General features: G+C 65.2%; 2 protein-coding genes across 2 annotated transcripts; one reads left to right on the forward strand and one right to left on the reverse strand.

Annotated features, from left to right (window-relative positions):
- The first annotated feature begins 2,204 nt into the window (after positions 1-2,204).
- UBALD2 (UBA like domain containing 2) lies at positions 2,205-8,294 on the forward strand. Its single transcript, XM_084492160.1, has 3 exons — positions 2,205-2,413; positions 3,312-3,374; positions 7,113-8,294. Exons 1-3 carry the CDS (start codon positions 2,294-2,296, stop codon positions 7,464-7,466), a joined length of 537 nt encoding a protein of 178 aa, XP_084348286.1. The 5' UTR covers positions 2,205-2,293; the 3' UTR covers positions 7,467-8,294.
- Positions 8,295-9,951: 1,657 nt separating this feature from the next.
- On the reverse strand, positions 9,952-15,984 carry QRICH2 (glutamine rich 2). The gene is made up of 18 exons (XM_084492590.1): positions 15,666-15,984; positions 15,438-15,542; positions 15,168-15,221; positions 14,328-15,050; positions 13,913-14,240; positions 13,603-13,697; positions 13,419-13,492; positions 13,197-13,302; positions 12,821-13,054; positions 12,588-12,713; positions 12,430-12,504; positions 12,154-12,318; positions 11,867-11,988; positions 11,260-11,325; positions 10,921-11,022; positions 10,604-10,760; positions 10,341-10,428; positions 9,952-10,239 (listed from the first exon to the last, which is right to left on the reverse strand). The coding sequence occupies exons 1-18, from the start codon at positions 15,963-15,965 to the stop codon at positions 10,073-10,075; spliced, it is 3,087 nt and encodes a 1,028-aa protein (XP_084348716.1). The 5' UTR covers positions 15,966-15,984; the 3' UTR covers positions 9,952-10,072.
- Between the last annotated feature and the right edge of the window lie 1,523 nt (positions 15,985-17,507).

Consider the following 17,507-nt stretch of genomic DNA (forward strand, 5'->3'; position numbering starts at 1 on the left):
GCCGTGCAGGAAGAGGGAGGGGGAAGCTGAAAAAGCAGTGTTTAACCCCAAAATGCACCTGCTGCTGGGCGGGATGTGAGGGCAAAGCGCTGGCTGGGGGGAGCTGGCGGGTGGGAAGGGGAAGGGGCAGGGGCAGGGACCTGGAGGTGGCTGCTGGCCTGCGGGGGGGGCACTGCTGGGGTGTCAGGATCAGGCCCGCAGTCAGCAGACAGCAAAGTTCGGTGCTGGGAAGGGGCTGGCTGCCCCCAGACCCCACAGTGCTTCCCAGGGGAGGCAGGGCACGTCCCGGTGTGCAGGGAGGGAAACTCGTCTGGAGCAGAGCTGGAAGTGACCCGCCACCAATTCCCATCCCATCCCATCCCCATCCCATCCCCATCCCATCCCCATCCCCATCCCCATCCCCATCCCATCCCATCCCCATCCCATCCCATCCCCATCCCCATCCCATCCCTTTCTCCTCCCGCTGCTTATTCAGAAGCCGCAGGCTCACCCCCCTCTCCCCCTGGCTCCGTGTCCCCACCACTGTCCCCTGCCCTTCCTGGGGCTCCATCCTCCCAGCCCCCAGCACCCCTCGTCCCATTGTCCCCCCCCAACCCCCCCAGCCCTCCCATGCAGCCCTGCAAGCCGGGGGCCCGCCAGGCCCCTCGTTAGTGGGCGCTGACCTAACGAGGGCTGCGGGTGGGTGCAGGGGGGCACTGGGGGACCCTGCCCTGCCCGGGGGGGGCTGACACCACAGCCCCAAGGGGCAGCGAGTCCCCACAGCCACCCCAGCCTGCCCCAGGAGGGCTTCTTTTCCTCGTTTATTTTTTTCCCGTGGTGTTTTTGCTCTATGCCAAGGCCAGACAAGGTGTTTTTTAATTTTTTTTATTTTTTTATTTATTTTTTTAATGAAGGACTAAGGCCCAGACTGCTCGTGCAGATGGGCCGGGTGCTGTGGCCCAGGGAGGATGAGGGCTGCCAAAATCAGCTGGCGAGGGGGGGGCTCCGCCCAGCTGCGGATGTGCTGGGGGGCTCCTCTCAGCAGCCCCCCACTGTGGGACCTGGGGGGGAGGCTGCAATGATCCCCTGTGGGGCCTCAGCACCCGCTGCCAGGGCCACTGGTGGCCTCCAGCCTCTGTATCCCCTCTTCCCCAGTTTGCCCATCACCACAGCCAAACCCCCACGGGCCTTTTCCAGCTCACCCTGCTCCCTCCCAGCTCTCCCTATTCCCTTCTATCTCCCCCCATTCCCTCCCAGCTTACCCTATTCCCTCTTATTTCACCCTACTCCCTCCCAGCCCACCCCATTCCCTTCCAGCTCACCCTACTCCCTCCCATCTCACCTTATTCCCTCCCCGCTTACCCTATTCCCTTCTATCTCACCCTATTCCCTTCTATCTCACCCTACTCCCTTCCAGCCCACCCCATCCCTTCCCATCTCACCCTACTCCCTCCCACCTTACCCTATTCCCTTCTATCTCACCCTATTCTCTAACAGCCCACCCTATTCCCTCCTATCTCGCCCTATGCCCTCCTATCTCGCCCTATTCTCTAACAGCCCACCCTATTCCCCCCTATCTCGCCCTATTCCCTCCTCTCTCGCCCTATTCCCTCCCAGCCCACCCCATTCCCTCCCCTCCCATCGCAGCCCCCTCTCCCGTTAATTCCGGGCTCCGGGACGCCCCCGGCGCCCCAGGACCCCCGCAAGTCGCTGGGACGAGAGGAGAGAGGCTGGCGGGAGGGAGATCCGAGGCACCTCTCGGCGGGGCCGCTATATCCCAACCCCAAACCCAACGGGAATTAAAAGGGGGCGGGACGGGGGCGGCCCCGGGCGCGTAGTGGGGGGGGGGAGGGGCGGGGCCGCGCCATGAATGAAAACTCCTGAATGAACCGTGACGTCACAATGGCGGGCCGCCCCGGCAGCGGGGGCCAATCAGCGAGCGAGCCCGCTCCTCCCTCCTCCCCCTGACCGTTCCCCGGAGGGGGCGGGGCAGAGCAAACCCGCGCCCAATAGCGGAGCCGCCCGCGGCCAAAACACAAGCGGCCGACCAATGGGCGAGCGGGGGGGCGGGGCGAGGCGCCGGGGCAGCTGGAAGATTCGAAGCGCGGGGCCGGCGGGGCGGGAGGCGCGGCGGGGACCAATCAGCGCCAGGGGGCGGGGCTCCAAGGGGCAACCGGGCCCCGCCCCCTCCCGCTCCCCCCCCCCCCCCCCCGGTGTCGGCGCGGCGCGGGGCGCGCTCGGGGCTCCCAGGGCGGCGCTCGGCGGGGGCCCCCCCCAGGACCCCCCCCCGGTGCCCGGTGCCCCCCCCCGGGCCATGTCGGTGAACATGGAGGAGCTGCGGCACCAGGTGATGATCAACCAGTTCGTGCTGGCGGCCGGCTGCGCCGCCGACCAGGCCAAGCAGCTGCTGCAGGCGGCGCACTGGCAGTTCGAGGTACGGCGCTGGCCCCCCCCCCCAAAAAAAAAAAAATCCTCAAGACCCCCCCCCAACCCATAGATCCCCTCCGTAGACCCCCTCCTGTGGACCCCCTTCCTGTGAGCCCCCCTCCCTGGACCCCCCTGGGGACCCCCCCCTTGTTGACCCCCCCCCCGTGGACTCCCCCCTTATGGACCCCCCCCGTGGACCTCCCCCAAATGTACCCCCCCTCTTGCCCCCCCCCCATACAACCCCCCCATACACCCCTCCTTGTCCCCCCTGTGTCCCCCCCCCGTATACCCCCAATTTACCCCCCCATTGCCCCCCCTGTGTCCCCCCCCCAATCCATGCCCCCCCCATAACACCCCCCCTGTGCCCCCCCCACCCCAATCACCCCCTCCCCACCCCCCATTTCCTCCCCACCCCCCCCATACACCTTGGGGGGGGGGTCCCAAGTCCCAATAACCCCCCCCCATACAGCCAGGACAGGGCCCTGCTGGGGGGGGGGGGGGTCGTGGGGGGGGGTCCCTGCCGTGTGTCCCCCCCCCATGGGGAAGAAAAACCGGCCCTATTTACCTGGCCCTATTTACCCGGCCCCATACCGGATCTGCCGGCTGGGCCTCAGCCCTTTGGGGGGGGGCAAAAAAAGGGGGTGCAGCCCCCCCATGGTGTAAAGGGGGGGGGGGGCAGCACCCATGGGTGGTGGTGGGGGGGGATTTGGGGTGGGTGCAGGGGCATTGGGGTCCCATGGAGGGGGGGGGGGGTGGGGATAGGGCTGGGGGTTTAAAGGGGAGGGGATTTATGGATGGGGGGGGGGGATTTATGGATAGGGGGGGGATTTAAGGGTGGGGGGGTTTAAAGGGGGGGGGGTCCCGGCCTGTTCGCTCACCCCAAGCCCCGCGTCCCCCCCCCGCAGACCGCCCTGAGCGCCTTCTTCCAGGAGAGCAACGTCCCCGGCAGCCACCACCACCACCAGATGGTAAGGGCCGGGGGGACCCCCCCACCACCCCAAAACCGCCCCCCCACACCCCATTAACCCCCCCAAACCCCCCCCCGATCCCCTTGTCCCCCCCCCCCGCCAGCCATATTGCCGCCCGCGGCCCCAAGCAGCCAAGATGTCTGCCAGGAAATGGCCGGGCCCGGCCCCGGCACCACCGAGGGTCTTTGGGGGGGTCCAGGGGGGGCCCCAAACCCCCCCCCCGACCTCACCCCACACCCAGGGCACAACCCCAATTTGGGGGGGGGGCTCAGAGGGTGCCGTGTTCCCCCCCCCCGGCCACACTTTGGGGTTTTTTTTTCACCGCTTTCCCCCCCCCCCCCCCCCATGGAGGACGCGAGGGGAAGGAGCGGGGCTGGGCTGAGCCCGGTTCTTTTTTTTATTATTTATTTTTATTTTTAATTATTTTTTCATTTTTTTCCCCCCTTTTCTGGTGCTGTGGGGGGGGCCGGCGGCAAATAGGGAAAAAAAACATACCCAGGTTGGTGCCTGCCATGCCGCCGTGTCCCCCCCCCCGACCCTTTCATTCCCCTCCCCGTCCCATTTTCCTCCCGTGTTCAGGTCCCCCAAACCCCCCCAAATCCCCCCAAAATTCCCCCAAAGCCCCCCCAGGAGCAGAGCCCTGTCCCGGTGACCCCCCTCGAGGGGGGGGGATTTGGGTTTTTTTCCTTCCTGGCCTCATGGGGGGGCTTCCCCCACCCCCCCCCCACGCTCAAGCCAAAGGGGCGCTTTGGAGAGCTGGCGAGATGCCCCCCAAAAAACCCCAAAAGCCCCCAAAAATCAGCTTTGGGGGGGGGGGGAGAAGGGAGACAGGCTGGGAGCTGCGGGGCCGCTTCAGGCCTCAAAATGCTCAAAAAATGCTCAAAAAATAATAATAATTATTATTTTTTATAATTATTCCTCCCCATCGCCACAGGAAGCTCGGGGGCGAAACGCCCCCGGGGGGGGCCCCGACCCTACAAAAGGGAAGGGCCGGGGGGGGTCAGGGCTGCGTCCCCCCCCCTCCCCCAGCATTTCCTGCCCCCCTCCCCAACCCCACTGGGTTTTGGGGCAGCCCAGCTCCACGTGGGGCCAAGTGGTGCCCCCTCCATACACGGGGCCCCCCCCCCAGCGAGGGGCACCCCAAAATCCCACCCCAAAATCCCACCCCAAATCCCTCCTGGCACCAGGAAGCTCCTGGCCGGCTGCTGTTTGTTATTATTTTTTTTTAACCAATCCTGCTCATTTCACCCCAAAAAGGCCGCGCTGCGTCCCGCCTCCTCGGGCCGGAGCTGCTGTTTGCCCACAGCTGGTTTTGGGGTATTTTTATTTTATTTTATTTTTATTTTTAAAAAAAGGAGCCTCTCGAGGTTAGCAGAGCCGTGTTGTGGATCGAACATTTTTTTGGATACTGCCAAATTTAGGGTTTTTTTAAGAAAAAAAAGAAATAGGGAAGAAAAGCCGGCTTAGCACCGCCCCGAGGTGAGCTCTGGGACAAGCGCAGGATGGGGCTGGAAAACAACAAAAAAAACCCCAAACCCCACACGCGGCCGCCTGCATGGGGTGGAGGTCCGGCTGGCCCTGCTGGCGTTTTGGGGTGCAGCTCCGTGACCCCAAAAAGGGGGATAAAGGTGAGGACAGCGGGGAGCCACGGGACGAGGAGCTGCTCCCCACGGAGCCACCTGTGGGGTTTTTGGCCCCACAGCAGGTCCAGGGCAGGTGGAGGGATGTGGAGCAGCGCTGCTGGCTCACGGGGGGGCTTTTCCCCAGCCCCAAATCCTCAAGCTGCAGCAGGGACCCCACAAATATCCCATAACGCGGACCCCTCCCGGTTTAGGGTCTTTGGGGTGGATCCAGCCCGGCAGGGCGAAACCCTACACACATTCCCAAACGCACCCCAAAACCGCTCCTCTCGGACACCCCGTGGATCAGCTCCAGCGATCCCAGCCCACAACCCTTTTGGGTTTTTCAAAACCCTTTTGGGTTTTTTCCCAAAGCAGGAGAAAACCCATGGGGGCTGTCCCCGTCCCACCCCACACTGACCCCAAAACCCAGCGGGGGTGGCGGCAGCGTTTGTCACGGGTTTTGCAGAGTGATTTTGGGGGAAATGTCCAGCATGGGGTTAATTTTATGAGTTTAGGGGAGCCCTCAGGGGGTGCAGCGCTCACCCCACACCCGGGGGGCCTCATCCAGACCCCACCAGCACAGCGCTGGGGACCCCGATGGTGACCAGAGCCCAGCTGGGGGGGACCCCATAAAGCAGTTTGGCAGCCGGTGGTGGGACCCCACAGACAGGACCTGGAACACCCCTTGGGGAACCCTAAACACCCTATTGGGGATGCTAAATGTCCCATGGGGACACCAAACATCCCATTGGGGACCCCAGATGTCCCACTGGGGACCCTAAACACCCTATTGGGGATGCCAAATGTCCCATGGGGATGCCAAATGTTCCATGGGGACCCCAAACACCCCACGGGGACCCTGGATGTCCCGTTGGGGACCCTAAATGCCCTCATGGGGATGCCAACCCCCATCATTGGGGACCCTAACTGCCCCATGGGGACCCTAAATGCCCTGCTGGGCACCTGAAGCCCCCCACGGGGACCCTGGCTGTCCTGTTGGGGACCCTAAATGCCCCCATGGGGATGCTAACCCCCATCATTGGGGACCCTAACTGCCCCATGGGGACCCCAAATGTCCCATTGGGGACCCCAAATATCCCATTGGGGATGCTAAATGTCCTGTGGGGACCCCAAACATCCCATTGGTGACCCCAAACGTCCCATTGGTGACCCTAAATGTCCCATTGGGGACCCCAAACATCCCATTGGGGATGCTAAATGTCCCGTGGGGACCCCAAATGCCGTGTTGGGGACCCTGGATATCCCGTTGGGGATTCTAAATATCCCACTGGGGACCCCAAACATCCCATGGGGACCCCAAATGCCCCGTTGGGGACCTGAAACCCCCCACGGGGACCCTGGATGTCCCATTGGGGACCCTAAATGCCCCCATGAGGATGCTAACCCCCATCATTGGGGACCCTAACTGCCCCATGGGGACCCCAAATATCCCATTGGGGACCCCAAACGCCCCGTTGGGGACCCTAAACGTCCCATTGGGGACCCCAAACGTCCCATTGGGGATGCTAAATGTCCCGTGGGGACCCCAAACGCCGTGTTGGGGACCCTGGATATCCCGTTGGGGATTCTAAATATCCCACTGGGGACCCCAAACATCCCATTGGGGACCCCAAACGTCCCATTGGGAACCCGAAACCCCCCATGGGGACCCTGGCTGTCCCGTTGGGGACCCTAAATGCCCCCATGGGGATGCTAACCCCCATCATTGGGGACCCTAACTGCCCCATGGGGACCCCAAATATCCCATTGGGGACCCCAAACGCCCCGTTGGGGATGCTAAACGTCCCATTGGGGACCCTAAACGCCCCGTTGGGGACCCCAAATGTCTCATTGGGGACCCTAAATGCCCCGTTGGGGACCCTAACTGCCCCGTTGGGGATGCTAAATGTCCCATGGGGACCCCAAACATCCCACTGGGGACGCCAAACATCTCATAGGAACCCTAAATGCCCCGTTGGGGACCCTAACTGCCCCGTTGGGGACCCTAAATGTCCCATTGGGGATGCTAAATATCCCGTGGGGACCCGAAATGCCCCGTTGGGGACCTGAAACCCCCCATGGGGCCCCTAAGCACCCCGATCTCCTCTCCCCACAGATGTGCACCCCGAGCAACACGCCGGCCACTCCGCCCAACTTCCCGGACGCCCTGGCCATGTTCTCCAAGCTGCGGACGTCGGAAACCCTACAAAGCAGCAACAGCCCCATCCCCTCTATGGCCTGTTCCCCCCCGGGCAGTTTCAGCCCTTTTTGGGCTTCGTCCCCCCCCCCCGCCATCGGGCAGGGGCAGGGGCAGGGGGGGCAGCAGCAGCAGCAGCCCCCCCCCTGGCTGCCCCCTTCGTCGCCCACCTCCCACGGGCTCCATCACCACCACCACCACCTGCACCCCCCCGCCCCGCCGCCCGCCGCCCCCCCACACAAAGCCGTGGCCACCATGGACGGGCAGAGATAAGGTTGGGGATGCCCGGGGGGGGGGGGGTGTGGGGGGGGTGTTTTTTGGGGAGGGGGGGGGAGCCAGGGCGTTCGGAGCTGGGGGCTTCCTGAGAAACGCACTGGAATCCTTTTTTTTTTAGGTTTTATTAATTTTTATTTTTTTTTTGGGGGGTGGGGGGGGACAAGCTCCCAGCGAGAGGCCCCCGGAGCCTCTTCCACGAGTCGCCAGCTGGTTTTTTTTTTTTTAATCCTCCCCCCTCCCTATTTTTTTTTTTTTTTAATATATAACTATAATATATAAATCTATCTAATGTATATAAACCCAGAAGGAAGGAGCGAGCAGGCACGGAGGGCGTTGTGCCCCCCCCCCCAAGGAAAGGTAGGGGGGGAGGAAACCCAAACCCAAAGGGATGGAGAGGTGGGGGATGAACCCCCCCCATGTGTCCGTCCCCCCCCGGACCTGAGGAAGCTCTGGGTGCTCGTTGCTGCGCTCTGGCTCCCCAAAATCCAGCCTGGCTTCTTGCACAGCCCCCCCCCAAGCACCCCCCCCCAGCCCCCAACCCCTTCCTCGAGGAAGGGGGGGCTGTGATTTAATAGGGTGATGCCCCCCCCCCCCCCGATCCCTGCGACTCCTCCAGGGGGGTGTGGGGCAGGGGGTGCTGCGGGGGGGTGTTGGGTTTGGTTTGGTTTTTGTTTTTTTGTTTTTTTTTTTTTTAGTTTTCAAATCAAATCTTGCTTAAAAAAAAAAAAAAGACAAAAAGAAAAAAAAAAAAAAGGAAAACAGGTTGAAAGGTTTTTTATTAATTTAAAAATAATAAAATAAAAAAAAAAAATCAGTTTTTTAACAGCAGCTGTCCCTGGCTTCTCTCTGCGCTACGGGGGCGCCGGCAGGAACCGAGGGTGACCTTGGGGACATCTGTGGGGTCTGGTCCCTGTAGGATCTGATCTCTGGGGGATCCTGTCCCTGTAGGGTCTGGTCCCTGTAGGATCTCCCAGGGATCTCCCAGCCCCACCAGGCGCAGTGGGATCGCTGCCATTGGGAGCCAGCACGTGTCCCTGTGACCGCTGTCCCCAAAAGCTGGGGATCGGGGCTGGCACCGCTGGGTTTTCCTGCTGTTCCCAGTGTTTTTAGGCAAATCCCACGCTCAGGATGGGGTTTCCCAAACATCCCCTCTTGCAGACACAGCCAGACCCCTGCCAGCACCCCAAGGTCTCTTTGGGGACCCCCTGGGGACCCCCTGGGGGACACCAGCAAGGGCTGGGGCACGCAGCCCTGATCCTATAGGGACGCACCAGCTGGGATGGGGACCCCAAAGACAAAAAAAGGGGAAAAATAAAAGCCCCCACTGGGGCCACTCACCCACGGCACCCACGGCTAAAGGGGGGCCCACCCCTGGGTGCTGGGGTTTATGGGGGAACTGGGAGGCGCAGCTGGGCCCCACTGTGTATGGGGGGGCGAGCCCGGAGCCCAGCTGGGCCTCATCCCACAAACAGGATTAGGCTCGGGGCTGCCCTTTGCTCGCTGCTTTTCTCTGGGTTTTCCCCATTTTGGCCCCAGAGGTGGCACCGGGGGATCCCAGACCCACTGGGGTACGGCCCTGGGGTGCTCTGCCCATGGGGACCCCCCCAAAAGCAGGATTTTAGCCCCTATTTCCCCCCCTAAAGACCAAACCCGTTGGGACAACGCACCAAAAGGGGGGTTGGTGTGGGGCCAAAGGAGGAGGGGACACCCAGGATGACACAGGGGATCCCCTCGTGGTTTCTGGGCACGGGAGAGGTGAACCTAAAAGAGGGGGACCCAAAGCACCCCCCGGCCCCTCCGAGCCAGCGCCTTGAGGTGGAGAGCCACTGGCACCACAGCAATAAACCCGGCCCCATAAACACCCCGTGGGTAAAGAAACCCCATGTGGCTGCTGTGGGGTCTGGCCCCAATCTGCACAAAGGATTTGGGATCTTGGTGCCATTCCCATAACCTGTGATGGCCGGGCTGGTGCCACCCCGAGCAGAAAAACGCAGCCGGCGGTGATGGGGGCGCGTGTAAAGGGGGCTGGGGGTGTAGGTCGGGGTGTAGGTCGGGGTGTAGGGAGGTGTGGGTGTAGGGAAATAGGGATGGAAGGGTGTAGGGAGGAAAGGATGTAGGATATAAGGATGTGAGGAGGTGGGGATGGGTGGATTTAAGGAGGTGAGGACGTAGGGACGCGAGGACGTAAGGACAAAGGGCCGTAAGGATGTAGGGTGGGGAGGATGGAAGGATGTAGGGATGAAAGGATGTAGGGATGTAGGAACATGAGGAGGTAGGGATGTAGGAAAGTATGGCTGTAGGGACGGAAGGAGGCATGGTTTGTAGGGACAGAAGGATGTAGGGACAGAGGGATGCAAGGAGGTATGAATGTAGGGACGTAGGGATGGAGGGAAGTATGGCTGTGAGGACGTAGGGAGGCATGGATATAGGGGAGTACGGCTCTAAGGGTGTCAGGATTTGGGGTGTAAGGACGTAGGGGGGCACGGATATAGGGACGCAGGGATGGAGGCAGCCCTGCAGCAGGGAACGAGCCCCCCGCGATCCCACAGCAGGGCCGCTGACGGCCAGACCAACCCCGCTGCCAGCTGCCCGTCCACCGCCCTTTATTGCTCCTGCCCGACCCCCCCGTGTGGTGCCCAGGGGGGGCTCCCAGCCGAGCCCCCCCGGCCCCTCTCCGCTCTTGGGGTCTCTCTCCCGTCCTGCGGCGCACACGGGGGCGAGGGGAGCCCCGGTCCTTGGGGGACGCGGCTGTGGGGGTGCCTGGGGGTGCCTGGGGGGGGGGAGAGAGGCAGACACAGGGGTTAATCCCCGTGGGGTGTCCCACACGTGGGGAGGGGGCTACCCACACCGCGCCCCCCCCCCAGGCCGTACCGTCCTTCCCCACCAGCGCAGGCAGCCGCAGGTCCCGCCGGCCCTTGTAGATGTGCCCGTCCTGGCCCAGCAGCTCCACCTCGTCCTGCTGGGGAAGGAGCCGGGGAACGGGGCCAGCACCGCAGGGACCCCCCCACACCCCAACCCCGACCCCAATCCCACGGGGACCCCCCCACCCCCCAAAAAAAAACAACCCAGCACCCTGGAGAAGCGAGGCGCGCTCCCCTCGCCGAGGTGCCCAGCGCCTCGGGTCGGATCCTTACCTTCACGGGGGGCCCGCTGTGGGGCTGGGGGTGTCCGGGGGTGCAGGGCGGGAGGTGCTGGAGCTGGGGGCTTCGCCGCTGCTGCGGGGGGGGCCGGGTGTGCTGCCCCCCACAGCGCCGCGGCACCCTCAGGTACCCGCACCCGGCCCCGCATTCCCTGCAGGGTGGGCGCGGGTGGGTGCTCTGGGGGGCAGCCGTCCCTCTCCGGCCCCCCCAGAGGCTGTTGGGGAGGGGGACGGGGCACGGCTGGCAGGCGGGGACGTGTCCCCGATGTCCCCGATGTCCCCAATGTCCCCGATGTCCCTGTGACCCCCTACCTGCGGCCGAGCTGCCGTAGGGGCTGCGGCTCGAAGATGGCGTGGGGGCGCACGGAGAGGCGCGGGGGCAGCGGTGGCATGGGTGGGATGGTCACGATGTGCCTGGGGAGGGCACGGGGGGGGGCAATAAGTCACCCTGCCCCGAGATGGGCACCCCAGGGAGCTCACCGGTGGCCCTGGGGGGTCTCCTGCTGCCAGCACTGAGCTGGGCAGGGCTGAGGGGGGGAATGGGGGGACTGGGGGGACTGGGACCCCAATGGGCAGCACCCCCCCAAACCCACAGCACCCAGCAAAGCCCTCGGCACCCGGGGAGCAGCCGAGCCCCCCGGGGGTACTCACGGGCCAGGCACCACCATGCGCAGGGGCCGGTCGCAGGACACGCAGTGGAAATGGGCCAGGAGCTGCCTGCGGAGGGAAGGGGCTGGGTGAGAGCGGGTGGCAGGCGGGGAACGGGGCAGTAATTAGCACTAATTACAGCCCGGCGCACGGCCCGGGGGCACATCGGGGCCGAGCTGCGCACCTCGGGGTGTCGCATCCCTGTCCACACCCTCACCTCCCCCAAAAAACCCTTTGTGCCCACGCTGAAGCTTCGGTTGGGGAGCACCTCATCCCCCAGGGGCACCCCCACGCTGCCATAGGGTAGCAGGGAGCTGATTTAATGCCCTCGATGCCACCGGCACCCCTTGGGCACCACTGGTTGGGGATGCTCTTATTTTAGGATCCTTATTGCATGGGGAAGGGTGGAACAAATCCCCGGGACACGGTCCTGGGCACGGGGGGAGGATGTGCAGGGACACCTGAGCTTCTTTGGTCTGGTGAATTGAGGGCTGGGGAGCAGCGAGCCTGCAGGGATTGCATTGCAGCGTGGCCACCACAGCACTGGGGGACCTGGAGGGACCCAAGCAGAGCGTCCCCAGCCGTCCCCAGCTGTCCCCAAGGTGCTCACTTCCTAATCCCAGCGGCATCGTCGGCCTCTGCTTGCGGTGCCCGCGCCTCGAGCTGCCTCAGGATGCTCCTGCAGCGCTCCTCCAGCTGCTGCCGCAGCGGCACCAGCTCCAGGCGGTCCAGCTGGGGGTGGCACAGCCCCTGAGCGAGCTGCCACCGCTCAGGGTGCCCTGCTGGCACAGCGCCGAGGCCACCGGGGCCACCAAAGCCCGGAGGGGTGACCCAGCTCGGCGGGGTGCCCTCGGCGTGGAGCAGGGGGCTGGGAAGCGGGGACGAGCCGGGCTGTACCTTGGAGCCCAGCTCCTCCACGAGCTTCTGCTGGACGCGGTGCCAGCCCTGCTCCTGCCCCGTCACCTTGCTCAGGGTGTCCTCGATCATCTTACTCAGCTGCTCCACGGCGGCGTCAAACTGGGCACAGCTCACCTTGCCGGCCAGGGCAGCTCTGTCTGCCTTCTGGGGACGGGGATGGGGACGGGGACAAGTGGCACCGGGGGACCCCAGCCCAGCCCCTTCGTGGCAGGGGGGCTCCTGCCGACAAAACGCCGGGACTCCTCGACGTCTCACCACTTCGATTTCCAGCACCAGCTCCTCCTTGTCCGCCTTCTCCTTCTGCAGCCTCTCCAGGGACTGGAACAGAGCCTTGGAAAGCAGCAGGTGCCCGGTCCTCAGCAGGCAGCGGGGACCTCGCCGTCCCCAACCCTGGGGATCCCGAAGCCACCCACCTCGATGTCCTTCTGCTTCTGCTGATGGTCGTCCACCAGGTTCCCCGTGACCGAGCCCAGCTTCTCGCAGTCCCCCTGCACTTGCAGGATGGCAGCCTGGATGCTCTTCAGCAGCTCCTCATCCTCCTGCGAGGAGGAAGGCGAGGGCGCGGCGCTGAGCAGGGGACCCGACCCGGCGTCCAAAAAACCTTTGACACCCCTTCTCCAGTCCCCTGACGCCGACACCTCCGTACCCATCTCCTCCCGGGGAGCTGCCGGGTGGCCTTGCCCATGGCCTGCCGTGCCAGGACGGAGTCCACCAGCTCCTGGAGCTGCTCGTAGCGCCGCAGCAGCTGCCCGAGCTGTGCCCCGACGTCGGCGCTGCAGACGGGGCACTCGGCCGGCACCGGCTCCGTGCCACCGGCGCTGCCGTCGGGGGAAGCGTCCGGCCCCACGGTGCCACCCAGCAGCGACCTCAGCTCGTCCAGCTGGAAACGGGGAGAGGGAAGCGGCTCCCAGCTGGGCTGCTGGTGGCCCTGAAGCCCCCCCAGGAGGTGCGGTGGCCTCCCAGGGGGCAGGGGGCAACAGGGGGGACGTGGCACCGAGAGGTCCCCCCCTCTGGCTCTCCACCTGCTCCTGTAGGTGCCCGGCCCTGGTGGCCACCAGCTGCTCCAGCGTGGCCTTGGCCGCGTCCTGCTGCTCCCTCAGCTCCCTCCTCAGCTCCTGCAGCAGGGACCTGGGCGGCGAGATGGGGTGCGGGGGGGCTTGGCTGCTAAAAAGGGGGACCCCTCACCCCCAAACCGAGCTGCTCGCAGCCCCTGGGGGGTGGCAGCCCCCCTCCCGTCCCCTTACCCCAAGCTGTCACCGGATTTCTCTGCTCCTCCAGCCGACCCCAGCTCTCTGAGGGTGTCCTGCAGCTGCTTGATCTGGGGCGGCGGTGGCAGATCAGGGCACAGCCCCCACACAAGGGGACCTTTGGGGTCCCCTCCGTGCCCGGATCACCTCCGGATCACCCGGATCACCGCCACCCCCTCACCTTCTCCCCCTGGCCCTGCAGGTCGCTGGCCAGGCCCTGCAGGGAGCCCACGCGGCCCCGGAGGTCGGCCAGCAGCGTGGTGACGCTCTCCTGGTCTGCGGGGACACGGGGACACAGCCCCCATCAGGGGCTCCAGGCACGATGCCACCCCCAGCCCCCAGGTCCTCCCCCACCGCCCTCTCCCCCACCTCCTCCCCAGTTCACCCCAGTGCTCCCAGCCCGCCCCGAGCCTTCAGGCTCCCAACCCCGCAGCACCCCAGGGTGCCCCCCAACCACTTTTAGAGCCCGTGGCCCCCCTGCAGGCTCTCACCTCCCTCCGGGAGGAGCAGACGCAGCTCCTGGAGCTCGGCACGGTCCGACTTGGTGGCCTCCAGCTGGGCCACCTGGCCCTGCAGGGTGGCACAGAGGCGGCCGAGCTCGGCGACCTGCTGCAGGGCCTCGGCCAGCCCCGGCACGGCACCCGTGGGGCCGGCATCGGGGGGCATTTGGGGTCCCTCGGAGGTGGGTGACAGGGGCTGGGCAGCCACGGGGGGCTGCGCCTCGGGGCGAGCGGCGCCCACCCCCGTCCCCCGAGCACCCGGGGTGGGTTCAGCGCCAGGGAGGCCGGGTGCTGCGCTGGGGGGGCTCGGCTGGACCCCTCCTCCTCCTCCTCCTCCTCCTCCTCCTCCTCCTCCTCCTCCTCCTCCTCCTCCTCCTCCTCCTCCTCCTCCTCCTCCTCCTCCTCCTCCTCCTCCTCCTCCATCTCTTCCTTCTCCTTGGGGCCAGGGAGGTGCTGTCTGCGTCCCCATAGTGGTGGTCGGGGTGCCGGGGGACCCCAGCTGTGTCCCCGGGGTGGTCCCGTGGGTGCCGGGGGACCCTGGCTGCATCCCTGGGGGGGTCTCATGGGCTCCAGGGGACTCCCACTGTGTCCCTCGGGTGGTCCCATGGGTGCCGGGGGACTCCAGGCCGGTGCCGTGGGTGCCGGGGGACCCTGGCTGTGCCCCCGGGGTGGTGATTTGGGTGCCAGGACCCCCCGGCTGTGCCCCCATGGTGGAAGTTTGGGTGCTGGGGGACCCTGCCTGAGCTCCCAGGGCAGAGATTTGGGTGCCAGGACCCCCCGGCTGTGCCCCCGGGGTGGTGATTTGGGTGCCAGAGACCCCTGGCTGTGCCCCCAGGGTGGAGATTTGGGTGCCAGGGCCCCCCGGCTGTGTCCCCAGGGCGGTGGCACTGGCACCAACTGTCCCCATGCGGTCGGGGGCAGCTCCTGCCCGGCTCCAGGAGGCCACCGATGCTCTCCGCGTCCCCGCTCGCGTCCCCATGGTGCGGGGCCTTGTCCCCGCTGTCCCCTCGCCGGTGCCGGGCGCTGGCTGCGTCCCCCCGGGGGTCCCCCCGCGCTCGGTGCCCTCCTCGCCCGATTCGGGGGACTCGGAGGAGGACTCGGAGGCTGCAGCCTGGCTCCCGGCAGCCTCCTGGGGAGAAGAAATTTTGGGGAACAAATTTATGGGGTCGCGCAACGGGAACTGGGGAAACCGTCGGGCTCCCCCGGTGCAGCACACCCAGTTCCGTCCCCGGTGTCCGGCACCTACCCCATCGCTCTCCGGGCTCGCCCCACTGCGGGGTCCCCGCTGCTGCTCGCCCACCTACAGGGAAGGAAAAGGGGGGTCAGGATTTTGGGGTGCGCCCCCCCAAAAAATATTTTCTTCCCCCCTTCCTTGCTCCCGTCCACGGTGCACGGGGTGGCACCCGCTGGGACACGAGGGTCCCATCCCCTTGTGGGTCCCCGTCCCCATGAGCAGTGGGGTGGGGATGGGGGAGGCAGGGCTGGGGACCCCGTCCCCACCCCGGGGGCAGCTCACCAGGCCCAGCAGCTCCTTGATCCCACAGATGTCCTTGGCCATAAGGGACTGCGCCGCCTTCACCCCGCTGATGGCCTCCAGGAGGTCCCGGGGCACAGATGGGGTCTGGAAGGGATCGGGGAGGGGGAGACCCCATAAGGGCTGCACAGCCCCCAGGGATCAGGCTGCGTGCTTGTGGGGTGGGGGGCAACACCAAAAGGAACCCCCAAAAAAACCCCAAAACCTCACCTGGGTGCTGTCCCCATCCCTCGCTTCGCTCCTCTCCGGCCCCACAGCGGGGGCTGCGGAGCCCCCCGGGGGTCCCGGGGTGGGCTGGGGGGGCTGCCCGCCGGGGGGGGCGGGTTGTGGGGTGGGTTGTAGGGTGGGCGCGGGTTGTGGGGTGGGCACGGGGAGGTGCAGCAGCCCCAGGTGCTGCAGCAGGGCGCGCAGGAGGCTGTGCAGGGCCGTGAAGTTGACGGCCCCCACCTCGGGGGTGCCGATGGCCGCGTCCAGCAGCTCGGCCAGGCTGGGGGGGGGCAGCGCCGCCATGGCCTGCGGGGAAAGGGGAGGGGGGGGGGCTGCAGCCTTCAGCCTCATCATCATCATCATCATCACCACCCGTTCCAGGGAAAACCCTAACCCAATCCCACCCCTGTATCCCCCTTCCCCGTTTCCTACACCCTCATATAAATCCCTATACTCCCAATCCCTCTACTCCACCCCAAATCCCCGTGCCCCCCCCACCCGCAAAATCCCCATGGACCCCAAAACTCCCCCCCCCCAAATTCCCGATACCCCCACAAGCCCCATACCCCACCAAATTCTGGTAGCCCCCCCCAATCCCCTTACCCCCTGTACCCTCCCCATCCCATACACCACCCCCTAAATCCCCACACCCCCCCCAGCCCCCCAAATCCCCATAACCCCACAAATCCCCTTCCCTATCCCCATCCCCCATCTCGTACCCTGTCCCCAAATCCCCATAGCCCCCCCAATCCCTGTAACCCCCATCCCCGTACCTCGTCCCCAAAATCCCCATTACCCCCCCATATCCCCATACTCCCTAAAATCCTCATTACCCCCCAAATCCCCATAAACCCCAAAATCCCCATTACCCCCCAAATCCTCCCATGCCCCAAAATCCCCATAACCCCCCCAATCCCCCCATGTCCCCCAAATCCCCATAACCCCCCCATATCCCCAAAACCCCCCCAATCCCTATAACCCCCCCAAATCCCCATAACCCCCCATACCCCAATACTCCCTAAAATCCCCATAACCCCCCCAAATCCTCATATCCCCCCAAAATCCCCCCATGCCCCCAAATCCCCATAAACCCCCCATATCCCCACACTCCCTAAAATCCCTATAACCCCCCAAATCCCCCCATTTCCCCCCAAATCCCATTCCCCCCCCACCCCCGTCCCCCCCCGCACCGCCGCCTGCCGCCTCTCTCCGCCCGCCTCCCTTGGGCCCGCCCCCTCCCGCCTCTCATTGGCCGCCGCCCGCCGCTCCCCGCCTCCTATTGGCCGCGCCGGCTGTCCGCGTGCGCCTGTGTTTACCGGGCGCGTGCCGCGGCGTTCCCCGTTGCTAGGCGACGCCCCCCCCCGCATGGCCTCGCCCCCTGGCGCTATAACCACGCCTTCTGTGGATATAACCACGCCCCCTCACTGCTTGGCCACGCCCCCTGGCCCCACTCGCCCCTTGCCCCCCCCATCCCCAAGGGCACGGTTTTGGGGGAGGGTCTCGGGGGGGGGGGGTTGCTCCTAAAGGCTTTGTAGGGCTGGGTCTGTGCTGCGGGACCCTGATTCCTTCTGCCTGGACCCCAAATATCCCCAAACCACCCCAAATACCCCAAAGTACCCCCAAAAGCACCCCAAATACCCCCAAAACCATCCCAAATCAGCCTCAAAACCACCCCAAACCAGCCCCAAATAACCCCCAAACCACCCCAAATACCCCCAAAACCACCCCTAAACCACCCTAAACCACCCCAAATACCCCCCAAACTAGCCCCCAAACCACCCCAAATTAGCCCCAAACACCCCCAAAAGCACCCCAAATACCCCCAAAACCACCCCAAACCACCCC

This window comes from Aythya ferina (assembly GCF_964211825.1).
Source record: "Aythya ferina genome assembly, chromosome: 18".
In the NCBI taxonomy this organism is placed as follows: Eukaryota; Metazoa; Chordata; class Aves; order Anseriformes; family Anatidae; genus Aythya; species Aythya ferina.